Source organism: Accipiter gentilis, chromosome 7 (assembly GCF_929443795.1).
Source record: "Accipiter gentilis chromosome 7, bAccGen1.1, whole genome shotgun sequence".
Classification (NCBI taxonomy): domain Eukaryota; kingdom Metazoa; phylum Chordata; class Aves; order Accipitriformes; family Accipitridae; genus Astur; species Astur gentilis.
Window position 1 is genome coordinate 6,217,624 of NC_064886.1, and position 22,733 is coordinate 6,240,356.

The window sequence follows — 22,733 nt, forward strand, 5'->3', positions numbered from 1 at the left end:
TCAAGAAGTACTGAAAGACGTTCAAACCTGCTCGTTAGCTTCTCCCCACCTTGCATTCCTTGTCTCTCCAGTAAAGGCAAAGGGGAGGCAGGCCACGGGGGGGTGCTGCTGCTGCGGCGTGTTGGGCTGTAGAGCAGCCGCATTGCTCTACTGCTCGTGAGCTTGTGAGAAAATGTTAGTCTTGGTTCCCAACCCGCAGGTGAAGCAGAAGAAACTGCTGATTAAGAGGCCTGTGGAAAATACCCTGTGTCTAAGGAGGAGCTCCTGTGTTCCTGGCCTAAGGGAGTCACAGAGGGTGGTGGTAGCTTGGCACTGAAGCTCTTCTGTAAAACAATGGCCATAGAATAATAAATTCCTTTCTTTGGGCATGCGGGTCCTGTTCATTATGCTTCTACGAGGTGAAGGGGGTCTGGAATTCGGTGTGAGGGGGCTGTGAGGGAGGACAGGAAGCTGCTGTTTTCTTCCTGAGACGCGACCCTGAAACATTTCAGGCTCTGTCAGAGATGCCGAAGGACTCTGCTTCGGCAGACTCATCCTACCTACTGCTTAGGGCAGCACAGAAAGGCAGAGGCAGGTCTGGGAAGAGCAGCATGGAGAGCTCTGCGCCGGTGCGCGGAGCTGGGCGTTTGCCCTCATGCTCCACAGGTAGCAGAGGCCGGAGCGCTGCTCCTCATCCCCGTGGTGCTTCTGAGAAGTGGGAGCATCCGTGGTGCTGGAGCCACCGTGGCCCCTGGCCAGGGAGTCTCGGAGCACCGGCCTGCAGTGGTGGTGCTGGTGCAGTGCTGGGCCGGCCATGGGTGCGGAGCCCTGTGGAGAAGTGGGAGGGGAAGGGAAGCGCAGCTGGAGGAGCTGTGCTGCCGCAGAGGGGTGTTCTAGGGGTGGGTGGGTGATGCCAGGGTCACGGGCCAGGCAAAGGCAGCTGCAGCAGATGCTTCAGCAAGGCAAGGTAGAAAAGCATTCCTGCCGTCCCTCGGCACGTGTCTTGGCTGAGGTTGTATTTGCCAAAACCAGAGTTGAGGAGCATTTGCCTGGCCACCCCGGTCCAGTGGTCATAGCCTTGTGGCTCCTGAGAGAAACCCGGTTGTGGTCCCCTGGTGTGAAGCAGGACCCGGTTTTCCCAGGCGAGTGGCCCATGGAGGAGGCAGCCCAGCGTGATCTTGGTGCCTTTGGTGGGCGAAAGACGTGCCTGCAGTGGGCAGGGGGAGCACTGGGACAGGAGCTGCCAGGGAACATTATGGGACCACATTGGCATGGAGGGGCTGTGCCTGAGCAGGTGGGGGCTTAAAAAGGAGTCGGGGTCCATAGCACCACCCAGTCATTGTGGGGAAGTGGACTGGTGGGATCGAGCCATGGCCTGAACCCCTCTCCTCTTTACACTGCTCACCCATGGCTGAGGTGCCCTGGCCAGACTTGCTGCACCCATCTGGGGCCTTTGAGCACGGGGGTCTCTTCCCTGTCCCACTGCCCGGGGAGGGCTGTGCTGGCGGGGCACTGGCTGACCCCCGTCTTCTCCCCTCTCTCCTCTCCCTCTCCAGGTTCCCTGGTCCAGGCAGCGCTGACTCAGCCACCCTCGGTCTCAGCGAACGTGGGACAAACCATCCAGATCACCTGCTCCGGGGTTAGCAGTAGTGATGGTGTTGGCTGGTACCAGCAGAAGGTTCCTGGCAGTGCCCCTGTCACTGTGATCTACGATAACAACAAGAGACCCTCAGACATCCCTTCGCGATTCTCTGGATCCAAGTCTGGCTCCACAGCCACGTTAACCATCACTGGGGTCCAAGCCGAGGACGAGGCTGTCTATTACTGTGGTGGCTGGGACAGCAGCGGCAGCAATGGTGTCTGGTGACAACAAGTAATAGGAAATGAGACACTGACTCCTAAATCAGGGGAGGGTTTTCTGCCCTTCTCCCTTCCAGACAAGCAGAGTTGTGGCTGTGTTGCTGAGGCAGGTTGTGTCCCCTCTGCATGACTATGGCTGTGAATGTCCTCCCTTTTATGTCCCAGAGAATGGGAGGTGACTTTGTGGCTGGGGACCATTGTTCCGGTCCCTTCAAAGTTCACAGTGTGGCATTGTCTGCCACCCCACGGGCTCCTGCTGCTCATGACCACGTCCTACTGCTGTTGCGAGAGCTGCCTCTGTGCTGGAGTATGTTGGGCTGGGCCCTGCTCCCCAAATTTCCCTGTGATCGTGTCCACTTCTGTTCCTCTCTGACTTTGGCATTCCCCAACCTGCTGCCCAGGAAGGGCTGTGCTGGTGGGTGACTGGCTGACCCCCATCTTCTCCCCTCTCTCCTCTCCCTCTCCAGGTTCCCTGGTCCAGGCAGCGCTGACTCAGCCACCCTCGGTCTCAGCGAACGTGGGACAAACCGTCCAGATCACCTGCTCCGGGGTTAGCAGCAGCAGTAGTGTTGGCTGGTACCAGCAGAAGGTTCCTGGCAGTGCCCCTGTCACTGTCATCTACAATGACAATCAAAGACCGTCGGACATCCCTTCACGATTCTCTGGATCTACATCTGGCTCAACAAGCACATTAACTATCACTGGGGTCCAAGCCGAGGACGAGGCTGTCTATTACTGTGGTGGTGTGGACAGCAGCTACAATGGTGCAACAGGGCAACAGGGAAGTGAAACAAAAACCTCCTGCCATCACAGGAGCCAGTTAGAAGTCTCTGCTGTCCCCGTTTTATGGCGGGGCAGGTCACCACCATGGCCCTGCCCTGCGCTACAGGTGGCTGTGCCTCGTGTCGTGGATTGGCCATCCCTTAGAGCCCCAGGTCTGTGCCCATCACCTGTCATTTGTGGTGGAGAGAGGATAGGACAGGACAGGAGAGGTTGGGATAGGGTAGAATGGAATATTTTGGTTGGAAGAGACCTACAACGATCATCTAGATCCACTGCCTGACCCCTGCAGGGCTGACCAAATGTTGAAGCCTGTTGTTAAGGGCATTGTCCAAATGCCCCTTGAAGACTGACAGGCTTGGGGCATCGTCCAGCTCTCTAGGAAGCCTGTTGCAGTGTTTGACCACCCTCTCAGGAAAGAAATGCTGCGACAGCCCCTAGCGACCCTGCCCCAAGCTGCAGGGCCCAGTTCCCCCTGTGCTCCCCAGCTGGCACCCAGGGCCCTGCCGGGTGCCTCCCTGCCCTCCTCCCAGCCCAGCTGCCTGCCGGGGGGGTCAGCCGAAACTGCGGCCCCAGCACCGAGAGGTGGGAACGTGCCATGGGCTGGGGAGCTGGACCAAAGTTTTGCCTTCAAGCCCTGGCAGGGTGGTCTGTCATGCCGCAAGAGGAGCCCACAGGCTACTCCAGCGTTGGCTGTGCTTGCCCAGTGCCGGCCCATTGGGCTCATGCTCAGCCTGTGCAGGAGCCCCCCGGCACCTCTGGCCCCCTGGGCAGTCCCTGGCCCTGGGCACTGCTTCACCGTAGCCCCAGGACAGTGAGGGGCCGCCCAGCACCCTGACCCTGTCTTGTCCTGCTGCAGGACCCAGGGACAGGGGCTACAGGTGAGAACAAAGGTGCCAGGTCCTCCATATCATGAGGTGCTGCTTGTTTTCAGCAATGACATTGCCTGAATCCCCATGAGTGTGACAGGGCAGGGGACAACGGTGGGGGGTGTGATGGAGCCAGGCTTTGGGTAGGGGTGCTGGCCCCACAGGGTCTGCGTTTGTGGTGTTGGGTGCTGCCAAATGGGCAGCTGGGTCCCGGGTGGCCTTATCCACCCCGCCCTATGACCAGGATGGTGGGGTGGGTGGCCACACACCATGTGTTCAATAAGGAGGACATGGGCAGGGCTGCAACAAGCACCCTGTGGTCATCATGGGGGGAGAGCTACTGTATAGTCCCCAGCAAGCCCCACTCCCAGCCACAGTTCCTTCGCCTGCTCAACTTTAAGGTCCTGGGTGCTCATCAGTCACAGATAACGCTCAGCTAACAACCTTAGAGGTATGGAAATGAGGCCTTTACTCCTGCCTTTTCCTAGCCATTTCCCCATGGGAGAGCCTAGCTAGGCCCAGCTGGACCCCAAAACTCGACCCCAGTAACAATAGCCTGGGTGAGCCCTTCTACTTGCATCCCTGGCATGGGAAACAGCTCGTTTGCGCCCCAAAACCAGTGGGGGGGATGTTTGAGCTGAAGAACTGCCAACACCCCGAGTCTCCCCTTGCCCCCAGCAGCCCAGCTCTCTTGCGCCCTTTGGCCCTACGGCCGCTCAGCCCAGGCTGGGGACAGGAGGTCCGTGTTGGCGTGTTTTGGACTCTGAGCTGGGACGTGTCTCTGCTCTGTGCCCAGGGACAAGCCCCGCTGCATCTGGGGTGGTGGGGCTGGGCGGGCAACGGGGAAGGAGGTGGGGAGAGAGGCACGGGCAGGATCCGGCCACGAGCGCGGGATCAGATTTGCATGGAGGGGCCGTGGCCAAGGCAGGCAGGGGCTTAAAAGGGAGCTGGGGTCTGCGAAGGAGCCCCATCGTCGTGGGGACACGCAGCTGGTGGGATTGCACCATGGCCTGGGCCCCTCTCCTCCTCGCGGTGCTCGCCCACAGCTCAGGTGCCACGGCCAGACTCGCCGCATTCGGCTGGGGCCTTAGGGCACAGGGGGCCCGTCCAGCACACGTGGACGGCTGTGCTGGTGGGGCACTGGCTGATCCCCGTCTTCTCCCCTCTCTCCTCTCCCTCTCCAGGTTCCCTGGTCCAGGCAGCGCTGACTCAGCCACCCTCCGTGTCAGCGAACCCGGGACAAACCGTCCAGATCACCTGCTCTGGTAGTAGCTACAACTATGGCTGGTTCCAGCAGAAGGTTCCTGGCAGTGGCCCCGTCACTGTGATCTACAATAACAACAACAGACCATCAGACATCCCTTCGCGATTTTCTGGATCCAAGTCTGGCTCCACAGGCACGTTAACCATCACTGGGGTCCAAGCCGAGGATGAGGCTGTCTATTACTGTGGTAGTGACGACAGCAGCTACAATGGTCCCACAGTGACACAGAGCAATGGGGAAGTGAATCAAAAACCTCCCACCATTGCAGGAGCCAGTTAGGAGTCTCCGATCTTCCAGTTTGATAGTGGGGAGGTCTCCACCATGGCCCTGCCCTGTGGCCCTGCAGGTGGCTGTGGCTGGTGTCCCAGCTTGGCCGTCCCTTGGAACCCCAGGTCTGTGCCTGTCCCCTGTCATTTGGGGAGGGTATGTACAGCACTTGGGAACATGCACTCTCCACAGCCACATTACGCATTGATGGGTCCAAGCCAAGCCAGAGGCTGTCTCTTACTGTGCTGGCTGGGACACCAGTGCTGATCAGGGTCATGGAGACTCCCAGCACTGGGCAAGTGAGATGCAAACCCACTGCTGCCCCAAGGCCCCTCGGATACCAACTGCTGCCACCACTGCTGCTGTTTGGATGCGGAGCTGGAGCAGCCGTATGCCTGTAGGCGGCTCCTGCCATGGGCACATGCTCTGCTCCAGGGGGTCTCCATCATGCTGCCTGCAAGGAGACAGCCCCCCTGCAGCCCTGCCCTGCCTGTGCCCATGTGCGTCGTGCTCTCTGTGCACCGGGCACCCTGGGGCTGGCATCGTAGGGGACAGGGAGGCATCGGGGTGGGGGGGCATTTCCCAGAGGCGCAGCCACTCTTTGGCTGGGCACTAAGCCGGCGACGGCAGCCACGATCCCTGTGCCCAGCGTCGGAGCAGGTCTGGCCAGCGTCTGCTCTGACGGCTGCGAGCAGAGCCCCTGGCCTGCCCTGGTCCTGGCTGTGTTTTCCCAGCGCCTACCCTTTGGCCTTGGGACCATCACATGGGGAGGCTTTGCTGGAGCCCCAGGGCTCAATGCCAGACAATTCCCATTGTGCTGGGGAGGGGATGCCTGGGAAGAGAAAAGGCATTGAGCAGTGGTCCTGGGATGGCAGGGGAAGAGCCGGGGCAGGAAGGCAGTAGAGCAAGAGGGACAGCCGTAGGAGGGAAAGGTGCTGAAAGTATGGTGGGAAGTACTGGGGGTTGATGTTGTCCCAGTGCCATTAATGGGAGCTGCAAGAGCTGCCTGCCCCCAGCAGCCCAGCTCTCCTGCGCCCTTTGGCCCTACGGCCGCTCAGCCCAGGCTGAGGACAGGAGGTCCGCGCTGGCGTGTTTCGGACTCTGAGCTGGGACGTGTCTCTGCTCTGTGCCCAGGGACAAGCCCCGCTGCATCTGGGGTGGTGGGGCTGGGCGGGCAACGGGGAAGGAGGTGGGGAGAGAGGCACGGGCAGGATCCGGCCACGAGCGCGGGATCAGATTTGCATGGAGGGGCCGTGCCCAAGGCAGGCAGGGGCTTAAAAGGGAGCTGGGGTCTGCGAAGGAGCCCCATCGTCGTGGGGACACGCAGCTGGTGGGATTGCACCATGGCCTGGGCCCATCTCCTCCTCGCGGTGCTCGCCCACAGCTCAGGTGCCACGGCCAGACTCGCCGCATTCGGCTGGGGCCTTCGGGCACAGGGGGCACGTCCAGCCCCCGTGGACAGCTGTGCTGGTGGGGCACTGGCTGACCCCCATCTTCTCCCCTCTCTCCTCTCCCTCTCCAGGTTCCCTGGTCCAGGCAGCGCTGACTCAGCCACCCTCCGTGTCAGCGAACCCGGGACAAACCGTCCAGATCACCTGCTCCGGGGGTAGCAAATACTATGGCTGGTATCAGCAGAAGGTTCCTGGCAGTGCCCCTGTCAGTGTGATCTACTGGAACGACAACAGACCCTCAGACATCCCTTCGCGATTCTCCGGATCTACATCTGGCTCCACAGCCACGTTAACCATCACTGGGGTCCAAGCCGAGGACGAGGCTGTCTATTACTGTGGTAGCTACGACAGCAGCTACAATGGTCCCACAGTGACACAGAGCAATGGGGAAGTGAATCAAAAACCTCCCACCGTTGCAGGAGCCAGTTAGGAGTCTCTGCTGTTCCCGTTTGATGGTGGGGCAGGTCTCCACCATGGCCCTGCCCTGTGGCCCTGCAGGTGGCTGTGGCTGGTGTCCCAGCTTGGCCGTCCCTTGGAACCCCAGGTCTGTGCCTGTCCCCTGTCATTTGGGGAGGGTATGTACAGCACTTGGGAACATGCACTCTCCACGGCCACATTACCCATTGCTGGGGTCCAAGCCAAGCCAGAGGCTGTCTCTTACTGTGCTGGCTGGGACACCAGTGCTGATCAGGGTCATGGAGACTCCCAGCACTGGGCAAGTGAGATGCAAACCCACTGCTGCCCCAAGGCCCCTCGGATACCAACTGCTGCCACCACTGCTGCTGTTTGGATGCGGAGCTGGAGCAGCCGTATGCCTGTAGGCGGCTCCTGCCATGGGGCACATGCTCTGCTCCAGGGGGTCTCCATCATGCTGCCTGCAAGGAGACAGCCCCCCTGCAGCCCTGCCCTGCCTGTGCCCATGTGCGTCGTGCTCTCTGTGCACCGGGCACCCTGGGGCTGGCATCGTAGGGGACAGGGAGGCATCGGGGTGGGGGGGCATTTCCCAGAGGCACAGCCACTCTTTGGCTGGGTACTAAGCCGGTGACGGCAGCCACGATCCCTGTGCCCAGCGTCGGAGCAGGTCTGGCCAGCGTCTGCTCTGATGGCTGCGAGCAGAGCCCCTGGCCTGCCCTGGTCCTGGCTGTGTTTTCCCAGCGCCTACCCTTTGGCCTTGGGACCATCACATGGGAAGGCTTTGCTGGAGCCCCAGGGCTCAATGCCAGACAATTCCCATTGTGCTGGGGAGGGGATGCCTGGGAAGAGAAAAGGCATTGAGCGGTGGTCCTGGGATGGCAGGGGAAGATCCGGGGCAGGAAGGCAGTAGAGCAAGAGGGTTCCTTAGAAGCCTGGGACAGCCGTAGGAGGGAAAAGTGCTGAAAGTATGGTGGGAAGTACTGGGGGTTGATGTTGTCCCAGTGCCCTTAATGGGAGCTGCAAGAGCTGCCTGCCCCCAGCAGCCCAGCTCTCCTGCGCCCTTTGGCCCTACGGCCGCTCGGCGCAGGCTGGGGACAGGAGGTCCACGTTGGTGTGTTTCGGACTCTGAGCTGGGACGTGTCTCTGCTCTGTGCCCAGGGACAAGCCCCGCTGCATCTGGGGTGGTGGGGCTGGGCGGGCAACGGGGAAGGAGGTGGGGAGAAAGGCACGGGCAGGATCCGGCCACGAGCGCGGGATAAGATTTGCATGGAGGGGCCGTGCCCAAGGCAGGCAGGGGCTTAAAAGGGAGCTGGGGTCTGCGAAGGAGCCCCATCGTCGTGGGGACACGCAGCTGGTGGGATTGCACCATGGCCTGGGCCCATCTCCTCCTCGCGGTGCTCGCCCACAGCTCAGGTGCCACGGCCAGACTCGCTGCGCTCGGCTGGGGCCTTTGGGCACAGGGGGCCCGTCCAGCCCCCGTGGACAGCTGTGCTGATGGGGCACTGGCTGACCCCTGTCTTCTCCCCTCTCTCCTCTCCCTCTCCAGGTTCCCTGGTCCAGGCAGCGCTGACTCAGCCACCCTCCATGTCAGCGAACCCGGGACAAACCGTCCAGATCACCTGCTCCGGGTTTAGCAGCAGCAGTTATGTTGGCTGGTACCAGCAGAAGGTTCCTGGCAGTGCCCCTGTCACTGTCATCTACTACGAAAACACGAGACCCTCAGACATCCCTTCGCGATTCTCCGGATCCAAGTCTGGCTCCACAGGCACGTTAACCATCACTGGGGTCCAAGCCGAGGACGAGGCTGTCTATTACTGTGGTGGCTACGACGGCAGCTACAATGGTCCCACAGTGACACAGAGCAATGGGGAAGTGAATCAAAAACCTCCCACCGTTGCAGGAGCCAGTTAGGAGTCTCTGCTGTTCCCATTTGACGGTGGGGCAGGTCTCCACCATGGCCCTGCCCTGTGGCCCTGCAGGTGGCTGTGGCTGGTGTCCCAGCTTGGCCGTCCCTTGGAACCCCAGGTCTGTGCCTGTCCCCTGTCATTTGGGGAGGGTATGTACAGCACTTGGGAACATGCACTCTCCACGGCCACATTACCCATTGCTGGGGTCCAAGCCAAGCCAGAGGCTGTCTCTTACTGTGCTGGCTGGGACACCAGTGCTGATCAGGGTCATGGAGACTCCCAGCACTGGGCAAGTGAGATGCAAACCCACTGCTGCCCCAGGGCCCCTCGGGTGCCGACTGCTGCTGCTACCACTGCTGCTGTTTGGATGCGGAGCTGGAGCAGCCGTGTGCCCGTAGGCGGCTTCTGCCATGGGGCACATGCTCTGCTCCAGAGGGTCCCCTCCATGCTGCCTGCAAGGAGACAGCCCCCCTGCATCCCTGCCTGTGCCTGTCCCCGTCGTGCTCTCTGTGCACCGGGCACCCTGGGGCTGGCATCGTAGGGGACAGGGAGGCATCGGGGTGGGGGCGCATTTCCCATGGGCACAGCCACTCTTTGGGCTGAGTACGAGGCTGTTGACGGCAGCCGCGATCCCTGTGCAACGGGGAGGGAGGTGGGGAGAGAGGCGCGGGCAGGATCCGGCCACGAGCGCGGAATCAGATTTGCATGGAGGGGCCGTGCCCCAGGCAGGCAGGGGCTTAAAAGGGAGCTGGGGTCTGCGAAGGAGCCCCATCGTCGTGGGGACACGCAGCTGGTGGGATTGCACCATGGCCTGGGCCCCTCTCCTCCTCGCGGTGCTCGCCCACAGCTCAGGTGCCATGGCCAGAGTCGCTGCACTTGGCTGCAGCTTTTGGGCACATTGGCCCTGTCGCACTGCCCAGGCAGGTCTGTGCTCCTGGGGTACTGGCTGACCCCTGTCTTTTCCTCTCCCTCTCCAGGTTCCCTGGTCCAGGCAGCGCTGACTCAGCCACTCTCTGTGTCAGTGAATCTGGGACAAACTGTCAGGATCACCTGCTCCGGGTTTAATGTCAACAGCTCTATCGGCTGGTACCAGCAGAAGGCACCTGGTGATCCCCCTGTCACTGTCATCTACTGGAATGAGAAGAGACCCTTAGGCATCCCTTCACGATTCTCCGCATCCAAATCCGGCACGACCAGCACATTAACTGTCACCGGGGTCCAAGACGAGGACGAGGCTTTCTATTACTGCGGTGGCCATAGCAGCAGCAGCAGCAATGCTCCCACAGTGACACAAGGCAACGGGGAAGTGATACAAAAACTACCCACCATTGCAGGAGCCAGTTAGACGTCTGTGCTGTCCCCATTCAATGGTGGGCCAGGTCCCCGCCATGGCCCTGCTAGTGGCTGTCCCTGGTGTACTGGCTCAGCCGTCCCTTAGAGCCACAGGTCTGTGCCTGTCCCTAGTCATTTGAGGAGGGGATGATGGCCAGCAGCCTTGTCGCTGCCCCACACTGCGGTTCCAAGGTCCCCTGTGCTCCCTGGCCGGCACCCAGAGCCCTGCCGGGTGTCCCACTGTCCTCCTCCCAGCCCAGCTGCGCCAGGAGCCCTGGGGCACTGGGCACCAGCTTCCCCCAGCCATTGCTGATTTCAGCCCATAAAGGAAGCGATTTCTGGGGGTAGGTGTTTGCACAAGCCATGGCAGGGCAGTTTCAGAACAGTTTATGCTGCAAGGCTGCTTGGCACATCCTACCCTTTCCCTTCTTGTTTGCTTCCAGGCATGTCTGGGTGAGCCATGTGGCAGCAGCGGAGAGTGCCTGGCGTTGCCTCTGTTTCTCAGCCCTGGCAGCTGGGACACAGCAGACATGCTTAGCCTCCCCAGTGCCCTCCCTGTGACTAGCACCCCCTTACCTGCCCCCTCTTCCGCCGAGCCCACGTGCCAGGTAGGTGCTGAAGGACCAACACCCCTGGTACATCCAGCACGGCATCAGTTCTCCTCCATACCTCCCTCCAAGGAGAAGAGCTGGACTTTCAAGCTGAACGTTGCTCTCCCTTTATTGTCATCCCCTAAAATGGAACCGAAACCCCATCAAAGTCTGAGAAATGCTCACAAACTGGTCATCCACAGTAGATGGCATTGGCTTCAGCTAAATGCTTTGCACAGACAATTTCAGTGATTTTTTTTTTTTTTCTAGTTTCAGTCTTTGCACCAATGCATAAGCCTATCCGGAGGCAAACTAAACCTCTGAAACAGAAAGTGCCTCAAACCACAAAATCTTTGAAGCATCATTTATTTTCTAGTGACTCAGGAGGTTCACTGACTGCCTCTTTCTAGAATCACTTGCAGAAACCACAGCATTTGAATATTTTCAAGTTCAGTTTCAGTTGGTGCTATTGAAATTCAGTGCTCCAAGAACTTGTTTGCTCTCAGCCGAGCACTCGGTGCCCTTTTGAGATTGGTGCCATGCTGGAACAATACTTTGCAAAGCAGCAGCCAAGCCTTCCCTGGGGAATTTGAAGTTAAACGGCTGAAACTCATCCTGGCTCAATTTTGCCTTGGCTATTGCAGCTGTATGTAGGCACCCACATCCCTTGCATGCTTTTTTCTGCTAGTCCGAGCTCTTCCTCTTCACCAACAGCCTTTGATGCCTCCTTTCCAACCCCCTTTGCAAACCTTGGCCTTTGGCAGATGCTCCTGGGAGCCCTCACCTGAGGGCTGTGGCTCCAAGGGCTGTGAAGGCAGGGACGATTAGGGCACTACAAGGAGTAGAAGCCTGGGGAATGCAAAATGGGCCTGGGCAGCTCTGCAGAAAGCTGATTTCCTGGGTGGGTAGGGGATACCGCTGGCAGGGTGCTTGGAAAAAACCTGCGGTTTCCCTGTCTCCTGTGCAAGAAAAATATATGATGTCTGCCATCCCCTTCTGTCCGTGCTGCTCCGGAGCTGGCTTAGCTGGTGGAGCAGCACCATCCTCCACCCCCGGTGCCTTGGGAAGCATCCACCACCTTGGCAGAACCAGGTGAGATGGGTTTAAGTGCTCCACTTGGTGATGAAGGCTCCTCCAGCACCGTCCATCTTCAGCTCCCGAAGGCAGGAGGGTGCCCAGGGCAGGACAAGCAGCACATGGGCTGCCTGCCCTCCGCTGCACTCACCCTGGCAGTAACATTTGTTCCCCCTCGGCACACGCGTGGACTGGAACCTGCTGCTCTCATTCGCACTTTACTTCATGCTCCTTGCACCCCCCTGGCCCCAGCTTGCCCATAGCCCAGGCCACGCTGCCCACGCTCGACGCATCTCTGGCATCTCCGCACGGCCTGGCCTGGGGAGGAGTGCTGCAGTGCTCAAATGGGGCAAAGCTGGACCTGGTGAGCTGCCACCTCCCTTCCCAGGGACAAGGTGGGACTGATCCTAAGGCCACCAAAGGCAGACTGGCCCAAACTGAGGGGGACCTTCACCAAAACTTGTGAGTCAACGAGCATTTTATATGGGAGTTGTTTGGAGGGAGACTGACAGGCAATTTCAGCCAAGACCTTGGCCAACGGTGGCAGAGCTGCTGGATATCCCTTGGGAGAGATGGGTCTGGGGGAGGATGCACAAATACCATCCCTACTCCATCATCCCCAGCAAGCAGCACCACACAAGCTGCATTAGTGGCTGGGAGCCCGGCTGCCTCCTCACCGTGTTGACAGGGTGCAGGGGCTGCTGGTTGAGCATAAGCAGCTGCTTGGGCTCCTTCTGCGCAGCAATGTGTCACTGAGTTTATTTCTTTGGCAGTGGGACCCAGGGGACCGTCCTGAGTAAGTCAGTCCAATGCTCACACATGGTCTTCCCAGTGCTGGGGGCTGTCTGGGCTTTTTCTGGGGTTTGTGGTGTTGGTTTTTTTCTTTCTTCAACTTCTCCATTTGGTTATGGTAGTGTGTCCTCCATCTGTCTAACTGCACTGAAACACATTCACGTGCCTTTCCTTGACAGGAGGAAACAAGGTTTTATGGGCTAATTGAGCTTTGCTGCTCGCAAAATATTTCTGGTGCTTTCAAATCTGCAGACACTCTACTGATCCTGTGGGTCTCATTCAACTTGTCTGAGTGCAGGAGTTACTGGGTAAAAGTATATCCATATATTTGCCAGATGGTCAGATTATATTGGAGTTTATGAAACAGAAATTTCTTAACATTTCTTTCTCCTAAGGAGAAGCTCCGGGTATGCTTTATGGTATGATGAGGAAATATATAGGGGGTTGACGTGGAAGGCTTCAAGTCTGAGCAGATGGGTTGGGCTCGCTGGCTGAGGACAAGGCTGCCTCTTCATTTCCCAATGTCACTCAGGAGGATCGCTGCCTCTTCAGCCTCCAAAAAGCAGCATAGCTGAGTCTTGGCTACAGCTGCACACTTGTGTGGCACAGGGCCGAGTTGTAGGATGCTGGTGATGGGGAATCCTGCAGGCACGCATGCTGGGTGTCCTCCAGACAGCTGGGGCCTCTTACCTCCAGGGCTGGTTGTCGTGGTTTAACCCCAGCCAGCAACTAAGCACCACGCAGCCGCTCACTCACTCCCCCCCATCCAGTGGGATGGGGGAGAAAATCAAGAAAAAGAAGTAAAACTCGTGGGTTGAGATAAGAACGGTTTAATAGAACAGAAAAGAAGAAACTAGTAATGATAATGATAACACTAATAAAGTGACAACAGTAGTAATAAAAGGATTGGAATCTACAAATGATGCGCAGGGCAATTGCTCGCCACCCGCCGACCGACACCCAGCTAGTCCTCGAGCGGCGATTCCCTGCCCTCACTTTCCCAGTTCCTATACTAAATGGGATGTCAGATGGTATGGAATACCCTGTTGCCCAGTTTGGGTCAGGTACCCTGGCTGTGTCCTGTGCCACCTTCTTGTGCCCCTCCAGCTTTCTCGCTGGCTGGGCATGAGATGCTGAAAAATCCTTGACTATAGTCTAAACACTACTGAGCAACAACTGAAAACATCAGTGTTATCAACATTCTTCGCATACTGAACTCAAAACATAGCACCGTACCAGCTACTAGGAAGACAGTTAACTCTATCCCAGCTGAAACCAGGACACTGGTGTTTTTAGATTGCTAGGCTGAACATTAAGAAAATAAGCTGACCGCAAAGACCTTGAGCTATAAGCTCCTTTGCTGGTGGTAGGAGCTGTACTGAAAGACACTAGCCAGGACCAAAACCCCATGGGTACAGCCATGTCCACACTTTAAAGACCTTCCTCCTTCCACATCCACCTCCCTGCATCACCCTCTCTCCCCTGGCAGGCCAGCCCAAGGTCTCCCCCACCGTCTACCTCTTCCCGCCGTCCTCCGACGAGCTCTCGACGCAGAGCAAAGCCACCCTGGTGTGTCTGCTGGGAGACTTCTACCCCGGCGCCGTGCAGGTGACCTGGACGGCCGACGGCCGTACCCTCTCCAGCGGCGTCGAGACCAGCCAGCCCCAGCGGCAGACCAACAACCAGTACATGGCCAGCAGCTACCTGACGCTGAGTGCCGCCGACTGGAAGAGCCACGAGACCTACGCCTGCAAGGTCACGCATGAGACTGGCACCATCAAAAAGGTCCTGACTAGATCTGAGTGCTCCTAACCCCACTGGGGATTGGACCACCCTGGCCCTGGAGCATCACATTCCCCAGCTCGGTGCTTCACCGCTTGCCCCATCCCTGTCCTCTCCTTCTGTGCGAGTCTCTGCCATCTCTATGGGCCCTTCCTTCTCCCCGTGCTTGAATCCTTTCCATCTGCCCTGCTCCATCCTGGGCATCATCCAAATAAACCCTGAGGTAGTGTTGGCCCTGCATCCACATCTCCCAGTCCTTCCTCCTTGGTCAAATATGATCACGACCCTGCAACAAAACATGGCCCCAGAACAAAACATGACCCCGATCGGTGAGAGCTTAACTGCTCACTCTCACATCTTAAGCTCACTGGGTTGATGCATTTTGCCCTGCAATGGTCTGCAGCTGGTCCTCCGATGTCCCCAGCTGGCTGATGCCTTCCCTCCCTGGGCTCCTGCCCCAAATTCCATTGCACATCTCAGGCACTGAGGCTGCACTAGCCCTGAGTTTGGTCCCGGGCACTGGCTTGATCTCCCACACCAAAGGTGGGAGCTAAATTAAGTTGGAGAAAGCAGCTGGCCAGGGCTCCTCCTCTGAAGCGCCCAGTGCTGGCTGATGCACCTAGCCCTCCCCTCTGCCTGCAGATGAGGCCCCCCCAAACCAGGCGGCTCACAAAGCACTGAGACCTGCGCTGAGCTCTGTTAGGGCAGAAATAAAAAACCCCGTGAATTTGGCCTTTGGTTATCACCCACTGATGCAGCAATAGGTGCCTTCAGCAAACATTCCGGGCCCGGATCCTCTGGCGTGGCCGGTGGGTTTTGTTGGCTCAGGGGGGCTCTGAACTCCCCCACAATGGAGCCAACCCCACACCAGTGCCTTTGCCGGTGCCGATATGCCAGGTGTGACAAAGGGAAGTGCTTACCCACCCTCGGCGGGATGGTCCAGCGCCCCACGGCCACCCCCGAGCGCAGGGCTGAGCTCCAGCGCAGCAGCGGGCGCAGCGGGACGGCAGCTGGGGCTGCACCGCTCCGCTGCCACGGGTTGCCCCAGCACAGGGCATCCTGACGCAGCTGCTGCAAGGAGGCTCACCCGCCCGCCAGGCACCAAAAATCCTGCCCAGGTAAGGACGTGAGCTGCGCTGGGGTCCGGTTTTGCCCCGGGGAGCAGGGCCAGGCTGCAGGGTGGCATGAGCTCAGGGAGTTGGGGTCCCCCGTGAAACCACAGCACCTACAGCAGCACTGGTGTTTCTGGGCAGTGGGAAGGGTGGATGGATGGTTTGTTCACGTGATTTACTCACACGCACACCGTCCGATGGCTAGTGATCCCTGTTTGCCCCAGCTGCAGCCACGGTGTGGCCTGAGGGGAGGCAGGATGGTGGCCAGTGCCCCCCAGGGCAGCCCACAGTCTACCTGCATGGCAGCAGCACAGGTGGAGGCAAAGTGCTGCCTGTCACACCTTAGGGGCACCCAAAGCGACCACCAGCCCTTCCTCAGCTGGGATTAACGTCCCCACACCACAGGCAGGGGCATGGGCTTGTAACGAGTACGAGGCGCACGGTCCTGGGTAGCAGTGTGTCCCTGGAGCGGCCAACGACGCAGCCACAGCTCTGGAGAGCCCAGCCAACGCAGTCCATGCAGGATGGTGGGGCCAAGGCCATCATTTCCCATGGATGTCCCTCCAGCAAGGACACACAGTCCTCCCCATACGGCTGTCCTAGTTCTGTCCTGCCACATCCACCGGGACACGTCCAGCACCGTACATCTAGCCTGCTGTGTCCAGCGGGGCATCTCTACCCCATCACCTTCATCCTGCTGCGTCCATCGGGGCATCTCTATCCCATCACCTCCATCCTGCTGTGTCCATTGCGGCGTCTCTATCCCATCACCCCCATCCTGCCATGTCCACGGGGGCCCAGGACTGCTCCTGCCAGGAGGCAGGAGGTTTTTGCATGGCTCTGTATCACTGTGTGGTGTATTCGGGGCCGGGACCCTGCTGACCGTCCTAGGTGAGTCGCCGACTTCTTCTCGGTCTTTTCTTCCCCACCGTGAAATTGTGACATTTTGTCGATTTTTGGGTGATTTTGGGTTTTTTTCTCGGACTTGGCGCTGGGCTGGGGTCTGCCGCCAGTTCAGAGATGGGCACTAGGCGCAGAGTTGCAGGCTGTGTCTTGTGTCTGCGGACTTGGAGGTCTCTGGTGTGTGCCATGGAGGATTGGGGGGTATTTTCTCAATTGAAAGACCTTAAAATTTGGCCAGGAAATGTGTCTGAGGTCTCAGGGAGCCTATTTCAGAAATTTAGGTTTAGGTCTCTAAGAAAGTAAATTTTTGTCTTTGTTAAAGAAATTAGTCATTAGTCTAAGGTCTAAGGTCTAAGTCCTCAACTCTTAGTCCTGAGGACTAAGTCTGTCACCCTCAGTGAGGAACGGGGTCTTCTCTGCGGCGTCCCGCAGCCGAGGGTGCGGGCGCTGCGAAATGGCAGCCTGTCCTTGGCCGCGAGCGGCCAAGTCGCATCCGACTTTGTGTTAAAACGGCATGTCCCCGGGATCTTAACCCAAATTTTTCAGGGGTATCTTAAAGAGCTCATTGTCCAGGTAAGTCATGTTAAAAATGGAGATTATTGACTTGAAAATGCTGCTGGGAACAATGTTTGTCTGTCTTTGTAATTTTTAGAAGAATTTGGCCAAAAATCCCAATCTGAACCAAATTACTAAGTGCGTAAGATCGAGAAAAATGTAGTTTGACAATTTCTTCAGCAGAAAGTTTTTAATGGTGGAGTCTATCTGATTTTGAAATAGAGATAGAGACATTGTCCATTTGAGGAGGCAGCAGAACCACCTCAGAAATACCAAATATCTTTTCTCCAGCTATCTTTCGGGTGATTCTTGGTTGTACTTTTTCTGAGACAAGTCTGAAAGTGTCTGAAAGTAGAATTGGGCAGAAAACAGGACGGTTTGTCTTTGAAACTTTGATATTTTAAAAAATTGCCTCGCAAAAGGAAAGAAATGGGTTTACGGCAACTAAGCAGAGATTTTGTTCTATATATTTATAATATAAATACATATAAAAATATGTATGTTATATATAGTATATATAATTATATGCTATATAGTATATATAGTATATGTTATATAATATATATGTGTTATATATAACATACATATTCATATGTATAATATATATAACAGGTATTTTATATATGAAAAATATATAAATACATAAATACGTATTATATACGTGTTATATAATTATACATATAATTATATAATGATATATACTATATATGTAGTATATTGTATATTTTATATATGTAATATATAATATACACATATATGATGTATATTAGCTGTATACATAGATATTTTTAATATATAATGTGTGTATGTGCACATATATATACATATAGTATATATATAACATATATACAAGTATATATGGGATGTATGTGTATGTGTATTACACATATATTTATTTATATATAATATATATATTTTAAATATATATATAATATATATATATAATGTATATATAAAAATGTATCCCAAATGTAAATACATTAGAGCTATAAACTCCGAGCTGAGGGGGGAGCGGGAGTTTCTGGGCAGTGCCAGCTGGGGCAGGCAGGGCAGGCAGGCAGGGGGCTGTGGCGGGGCACAGGCTCCCCCATGACCCCGCACCACCCTCTCTCCCCTGGCAGGCCAGCCCAAGGTCTCCCCCACCGTCTACCTCTTCCCGCCGTCCTCCGACGAGCTCTCGACGCAGAGCAAAGCCACCCTGGTGTGTCTGCTGGGAGACTTCTACCCCGGCGCCGTGCAGGTGACCTGGACGGCCGACGGCCGTACCCTCTCCAGCGGCGTCGAGACCAGCCAGCCCCAGCGGCAGACCAACAACCAGTACATGGCCAGCAGCTACCTGACGCTGAGTGCCACCGACTGGAAGAGCCACGAGACCTACGCCTGCAAGGTCACGCACGAGGCCGGCAATGTGGAGAAGAGCCTGAAGAGATCCGAGTGCCCCTAACGCCGCCGGGACCTCCCCGTGCTAGGCGGCCCCTCGCCAGCCCCCTCGCCTCCCCCCACCGCAGATGTCTCTCCCCATGTCCCCCCGTCCCCTGCTCCCGTACCCCTGACCTGAGTGTCACACGAATAAACACCGACACTGAACTAGCGCTGGCTCAGCATCCCTGTCTCTGTGTCCTTCCAACGCGCCCGCGCCCGCCGGCATCGCCCCAGCATGGAGGAGGGTGGAACGGGAACACAGACGCGCGCGCAGACACACACACGCGTGTCGCTGGGGGTCCTTGCAGCTCTTGCTCACCCCGGGGGGACCCCAATGAACCCCCCCTGGCGCTGCCAAGACCAGGGGATCAGCAGCCTGGGGCAGCAGCCTGGTCTAAGTCCCCATGCCAGCCGCAACCACGTGGCCCTGGCCGTGCCATCCTTGTCCCTTGCCCGCTGGCCTCTGGGTGCCAGGTCCCTTGCAGGGACACGTGGCTTGTGGTGGGACCGTGGCCACCCGCGTCCCTTTGCTGGCCAGCCCTGGCTCTGTCCCCGTTTTCTCAGTCACCCACGTGTCCCCTGGGATGGGGGGTGCCGGTGTAGACACCAGTCACGCACGTGCATCAGTCTGTCCCTTGCACCCCGTGCCACAGCAGCGTGGGCCCCTGGTGTGCCACGTGCCCAGTCACACGCCAACGTGCCATCCCCGGCACAGCCCCGGGGAAGTTTCCCTGCGGCCCCGCACATAAAGTGGCTTACGGCCACGGCGACGGCGAGAGCGCCAGTGCTCGGCTGCAGTCACCCCGTCACTGCTGCTGGTATGGGTTGGAAGGGACCTTTAAAGGTCACCTAGTCCAAGACCCCTGCCACGAGCAAGGACATCTGCAACTAGAGCAGGTTGCTCAGAGCCCCGTCCAACCTGACCTGGAATGTTTCCAGGGATGGGGCATCTACCACCTCTCTGGGCAACCTGGGCCAGTGTTTCACCACCCTCATCGTAAAAAACATCTTCCTTATATCTAGTCTAAATCTACGCTACCCTCCTTTAGTTTAAAACCGTTACCCCTTGTCCTATCGCAACAGGCCCTACTAAAATGTTTGCCCCATCTTTCTTATAAGCCCCTTTTAAGTACTGGAAGGCTGCTATACGGTCTCCCCGGAGCCTCCTCTGCTCTGGGCTGAAGAACCCCAACTCTCAGCCTGTCCTCACAGGAGAGGTGTTCCAGCCCTCTGATGATTTTTGTGGTCCTCCTCTGGACCCACTCCAACAGGTCCATGTCTTTCCTGTACTGAGGGCTCCAGAGCTGGATGCAGTACTGCAGGGGGGGGTCCCACCAGAGTGGAGTAGAGGGGCAGAATCCCCTCCCTCGACCTGCTGGCCACACTTCTTTCAACACAGCCCAGGATACAGTTGGCTTTCTGGGCTGCAAGTGCACATCGCCAGCTCACATCCTGCTTTTCAATCACCCGTACCCCCAAGTCCTTCTCCGCAGGGCTGCTCTCAATTCCTTCATCCCTCAGGACGTATTGATACTGGGGCACAGGAGGGATGACCAGATCCCCAGGAGCCCAGCCATGGGGAATGACACCCAGCGAGGTACAGAGATCAGCCCCACTCGGGGCAGCCCCCGTGCCCATCCCAGGGACCTGGACCCCCATGACCACTGTGGATCCTCTGTGCCTTCCGCTGGCAATCAGCTGCCCTGGGAAGGCCGGCGGCCAGCCAACACCTTCACCATGGGATGGGCACTCCCCACATTGGCCTTGCGTGGGGCAAAGCCCCCAGAAGCTGGCAAGGAGAAAGCACTGCTCTGTGCAGCGCTGCCGGCTGTGTGTCCTCCCTGCTGCGCCCATCTGTCCTGTCCACCCCAGCGCCTCTGTCCTGTCCATTTCAATGCCTCCCTCTATCCTACCCATTCCAACAGCTCCATCCGTCCTACCCACCCAAGCATCTCCATCCTATCCACCCGAATGCCTCCATCCATCGCAGAAAGCTCTGATGGAGCTGCCCATCCCGGCTCTTTAATGCTCTTTTTTACCCAACCGTTCAGCAACCACTTGAGGATTTCTCAGGAAATGAAGCCAAAACAAAACCAAAAATCTTCTGCCTAACTCAAACTCTATGAGACAAGATGCGAGGGGGCAGTTTCTGCTCTCTGCATTGTTCCTTGTCTGGCAAAACGTCTAAGGGAGCAGTTCCTCCCAGGGAACAAGCACTGCAGCAGCAACCCCAAACCTGTCAGGAAAGCAAATACCAAAGAGGAACTTTGAGTGGAATTGAGTTTCTTTCATCCATCTCTTCCCCACATGGATGTGCCAGGGTGGGCAGTGATGGCCTGAACAAAGCAGTGGTTCTGCTCCTGGAGAAAGGAGCCTCGTGTTGCCTTGCAGCAACAGAAACACAGTGTTTTAGCAGTTCAGAAGACTTTATTCTGGTGGGAAGATGCTGCTATTTACTCAGATAAGATGCTTTTCCCAGCTTGTATTTCTGCAGGACGTGCAGCTCTCCAGCTGGCTCTGGGTCCGCAGTCACATCTGCAGCACCACCCTGAAGTTCCGACTGGCGCAGCATCCCCATCCCTATCCCCATCCCTCCCCACTGCTGCTGCAGACAGCAGCTCCCTGCTCCACGCCGACCCCACGTCCCCATGCCCAAACCACTCCCCTACCTACATCTCCTGCACCCAGAGGTCACCCCGGCAAACACTGCCGCCGAGCTTGCGCTGGCTCTGCGTGGATGGCCAGGTCTTCTGCACCCTCCACCCCATTCCTGTGCCAGCGTTATCTCCACGTGCACTAAAATCATCTTTTGCCAAGCAGCGAGGCTGTTTGTGGCCGCCGTTTCTCTCTCGCTGCCTGGTGACCCTGCAGGGCACTGGGAGGTGCACTGAGTTCCCCAGGCCTCTGCCGGACTGCCTGCATGCCACCGAAGGGGGTCATCCTGGCTGGTGCAGGCAGGGGCTCAGCCCCTGCAGCACAGCCCCACTCTCACCCCCAGCAAAGCTTCACCCCCCCACACTGTGGCCGGGACCACCCTGGGGTGCCCCGCTCCGGGGCTGCTGGGGTCTCCCCAGCTCCACCAGGCATTTTGTCCCCAACGGGGGACAGCAACGAGCCTTCCCCAGGCACCCCGAGCAGCTTCAGGGACGCGTGCCAGCCCTCGCAGGATGTGTGCCAGCCCTGCGGGGGCCGTGGGCACTGTGCAGTCCTGGCAGGGCATGGATAGAAGGGGCAGGGGAGGACATGAGCCCTGGTCTGTCCCAGCCCTCCTTCCCTCCTGCTTTTTGGCAGGGAGCTTGCAGCAGGGCCTAGACCCCACAAGAGTTGCCAAGAGGTACCTTGTGCTCCAGAACAACATTATTGGCTTTATTCCAGTTTTATTCTGGCTTTATCCTGCTCCCCAGCCAGGCAAGGGAGACCCTGCTGTGGCACAGCCCCGTGCATGGGGCAAACCCCCTTCCCATGGCCCTGCATATGGGACTGGGCTGATGGAGGCAGTCCCAGCATCCCTGCCCACGTGTGGGGTGACAGGGTCAGGGTTTTCCCAGGAAAGCCCCTGCCCACAGGGAAAACCCATGCCCAGGCCTGATCCCAGTCTCCCGGGCTGCCAGTGGTCCCAGGGAAGGAGCCAGCAGCAGGATGCTCAGCCTGCACCGGAGCCAGGGGAAGGAAGGGTGGGCGACAGAGGCATCTGCCCTGCCATGTTTTGAGAGGAGCTCCCCTAAGAGACAGATTTCTGGGCAGACAGAGCTTGCAGCAGCAGAGAGCCGGCAGAGTTGGTCTTGGGGGGCTGCAGGGCTGCGGTAGGGAGTCCGGGAGGTGAGGGTCCCTGCGGTGCGGCCGCATGTGCCCATCCCAGCTCACTGCTGGGGGACGCAGACCCAGAGACAGCACCAGGTCCTCTGCCCTGGTGCCGAGTCCCTTTCTACGCTGAAGCAAGGTTATTTATTATTCCCTGGCAAACCCCTGCCATGGAATCCTCATCTCTGGCCTCATGGTGCTGTCAGGGCTTTCACCCAGAAGAGTGGATGCCTGGGTTTCTGCTAGCCAAAAATGCCCCAAGGACCAAGAATGGCTGCCAAGAAGGATGCTCACCTTTTTTTCCACTGATAAAGCACAAGCCTCAGTAATTATTGATTCCAGTATTTGGCAAATCATGCCCTTAAGCACCGGTTGAGGCTGGAGCAAATAACAGGGTAACACAGGAGCCCCTGTCCCAGACACACTGCCAGGTTTTACCCTGCTAAATTCCACATGGGGGGGGGGGGGGGGGCAGCTGTTGGGGAGCAGGGTGGGAGGGCAACCCTTTCTACAGGGCTTGAAATCCATCTCGACGTCCCACAGGTAATGCTTGTCCCTCAGCCACAGGACACTGTGCTT

The 22,733-nt window shown here is 57.7% G+C and overlaps 2 protein-coding genes across 6 annotated transcripts; both read left to right on the forward strand.

Annotated features, from left to right (window-relative positions):
- Positions 1–4,471: 4,471 nt before the first annotated feature.
- On the forward strand, positions 4,472–18,535 carry LOC126040333 (immunoglobulin lambda-1 light chain-like). 5 transcript variants are annotated; one of them, XM_049804522.1, is made up of 4 exons: positions 4,472–4,539; positions 6,542–6,833; positions 16,324–16,364; positions 18,053–18,535. In XM_049804522.1, the coding sequence occupies exons 1-4, from the start codon at positions 4,494–4,496 to the stop codon at positions 18,373–18,375; spliced, it is 702 nt and encodes a 233-aa protein (XP_049660479.1). In that variant the 5' UTR covers positions 4,472–4,493; the 3' UTR covers positions 18,376–18,535. The 5 variants fall into 5 exon arrangements, with proteins under 5 accessions (XP_049660479.1, XP_049660477.1, XP_049660478.1 ...); XM_049804520.1 differs by lacking the exon at positions 6,542–6,833 and adding an exon at positions 9,769–10,066 and having other exon boundaries at positions 16,330–16,364; XM_049804521.1 differs by lacking the exons at positions 4,472–4,539; positions 6,542–6,833 and adding exons at positions 6,329–6,408; positions 9,769–10,066 and having other exon boundaries at positions 16,330–16,364.
- LOC126040484 (uncharacterized) lies at positions 10,180–14,391 on the forward strand. Its single transcript, XM_049804937.1, has 4 exons — positions 10,180–10,237; positions 11,682–11,805; positions 12,040–12,151; positions 14,017–14,391. The coding sequence occupies exons 1-4, from the start codon at positions 10,180–10,182 to the stop codon at positions 14,389–14,391; spliced, it is 669 nt and encodes a 222-aa protein (XP_049660894.1).
- Positions 18,536–22,733: the final 4,198 nt, after the last annotated feature.

Coding starts and splice junctions, on each gene's coding strand:
- LOC126040484 (XM_049804937.1), top strand. CDS start 10,180: ATGGCCCTGCTAGTGGCTGTCCCTGGTGTACTGGCTCAGCCGTCCCTT. Junction 10,238..11,681: donor GCCGTCCCTTAGAGCCACAG/GTCTGTGCCTGT, acceptor CTCCTGTGCAAG/AAAAATATATGATGTCTGCC. Junction 12,152..14,016: donor ATGGGGCAAAGCTGGACCTG/GTGAGCTGCCAC, acceptor CACACTTTAAAG/ACCTTCCTCCTTCCACATCC.
- LOC126040333 (XM_049804522.1), top strand. CDS start 4,494: ATGGCCTGGGCCCCTCTCCTCCTCGCGGTGCTCGCCCACAGCTCAG. Junction 6,834..16,323: donor TACGACAGCAGCTACAATGG/TCCCACAGTGAC, acceptor CTCTGTATCACT/GTGTGGTGTATTCGGGGCCG. Junction 16,365..18,052: donor GACCCTGCTGACCGTCCTAG/GTGAGTCGCCGA, acceptor CTCCCCTGGCAG/GCCAGCCCAAGGTCTCCCCC.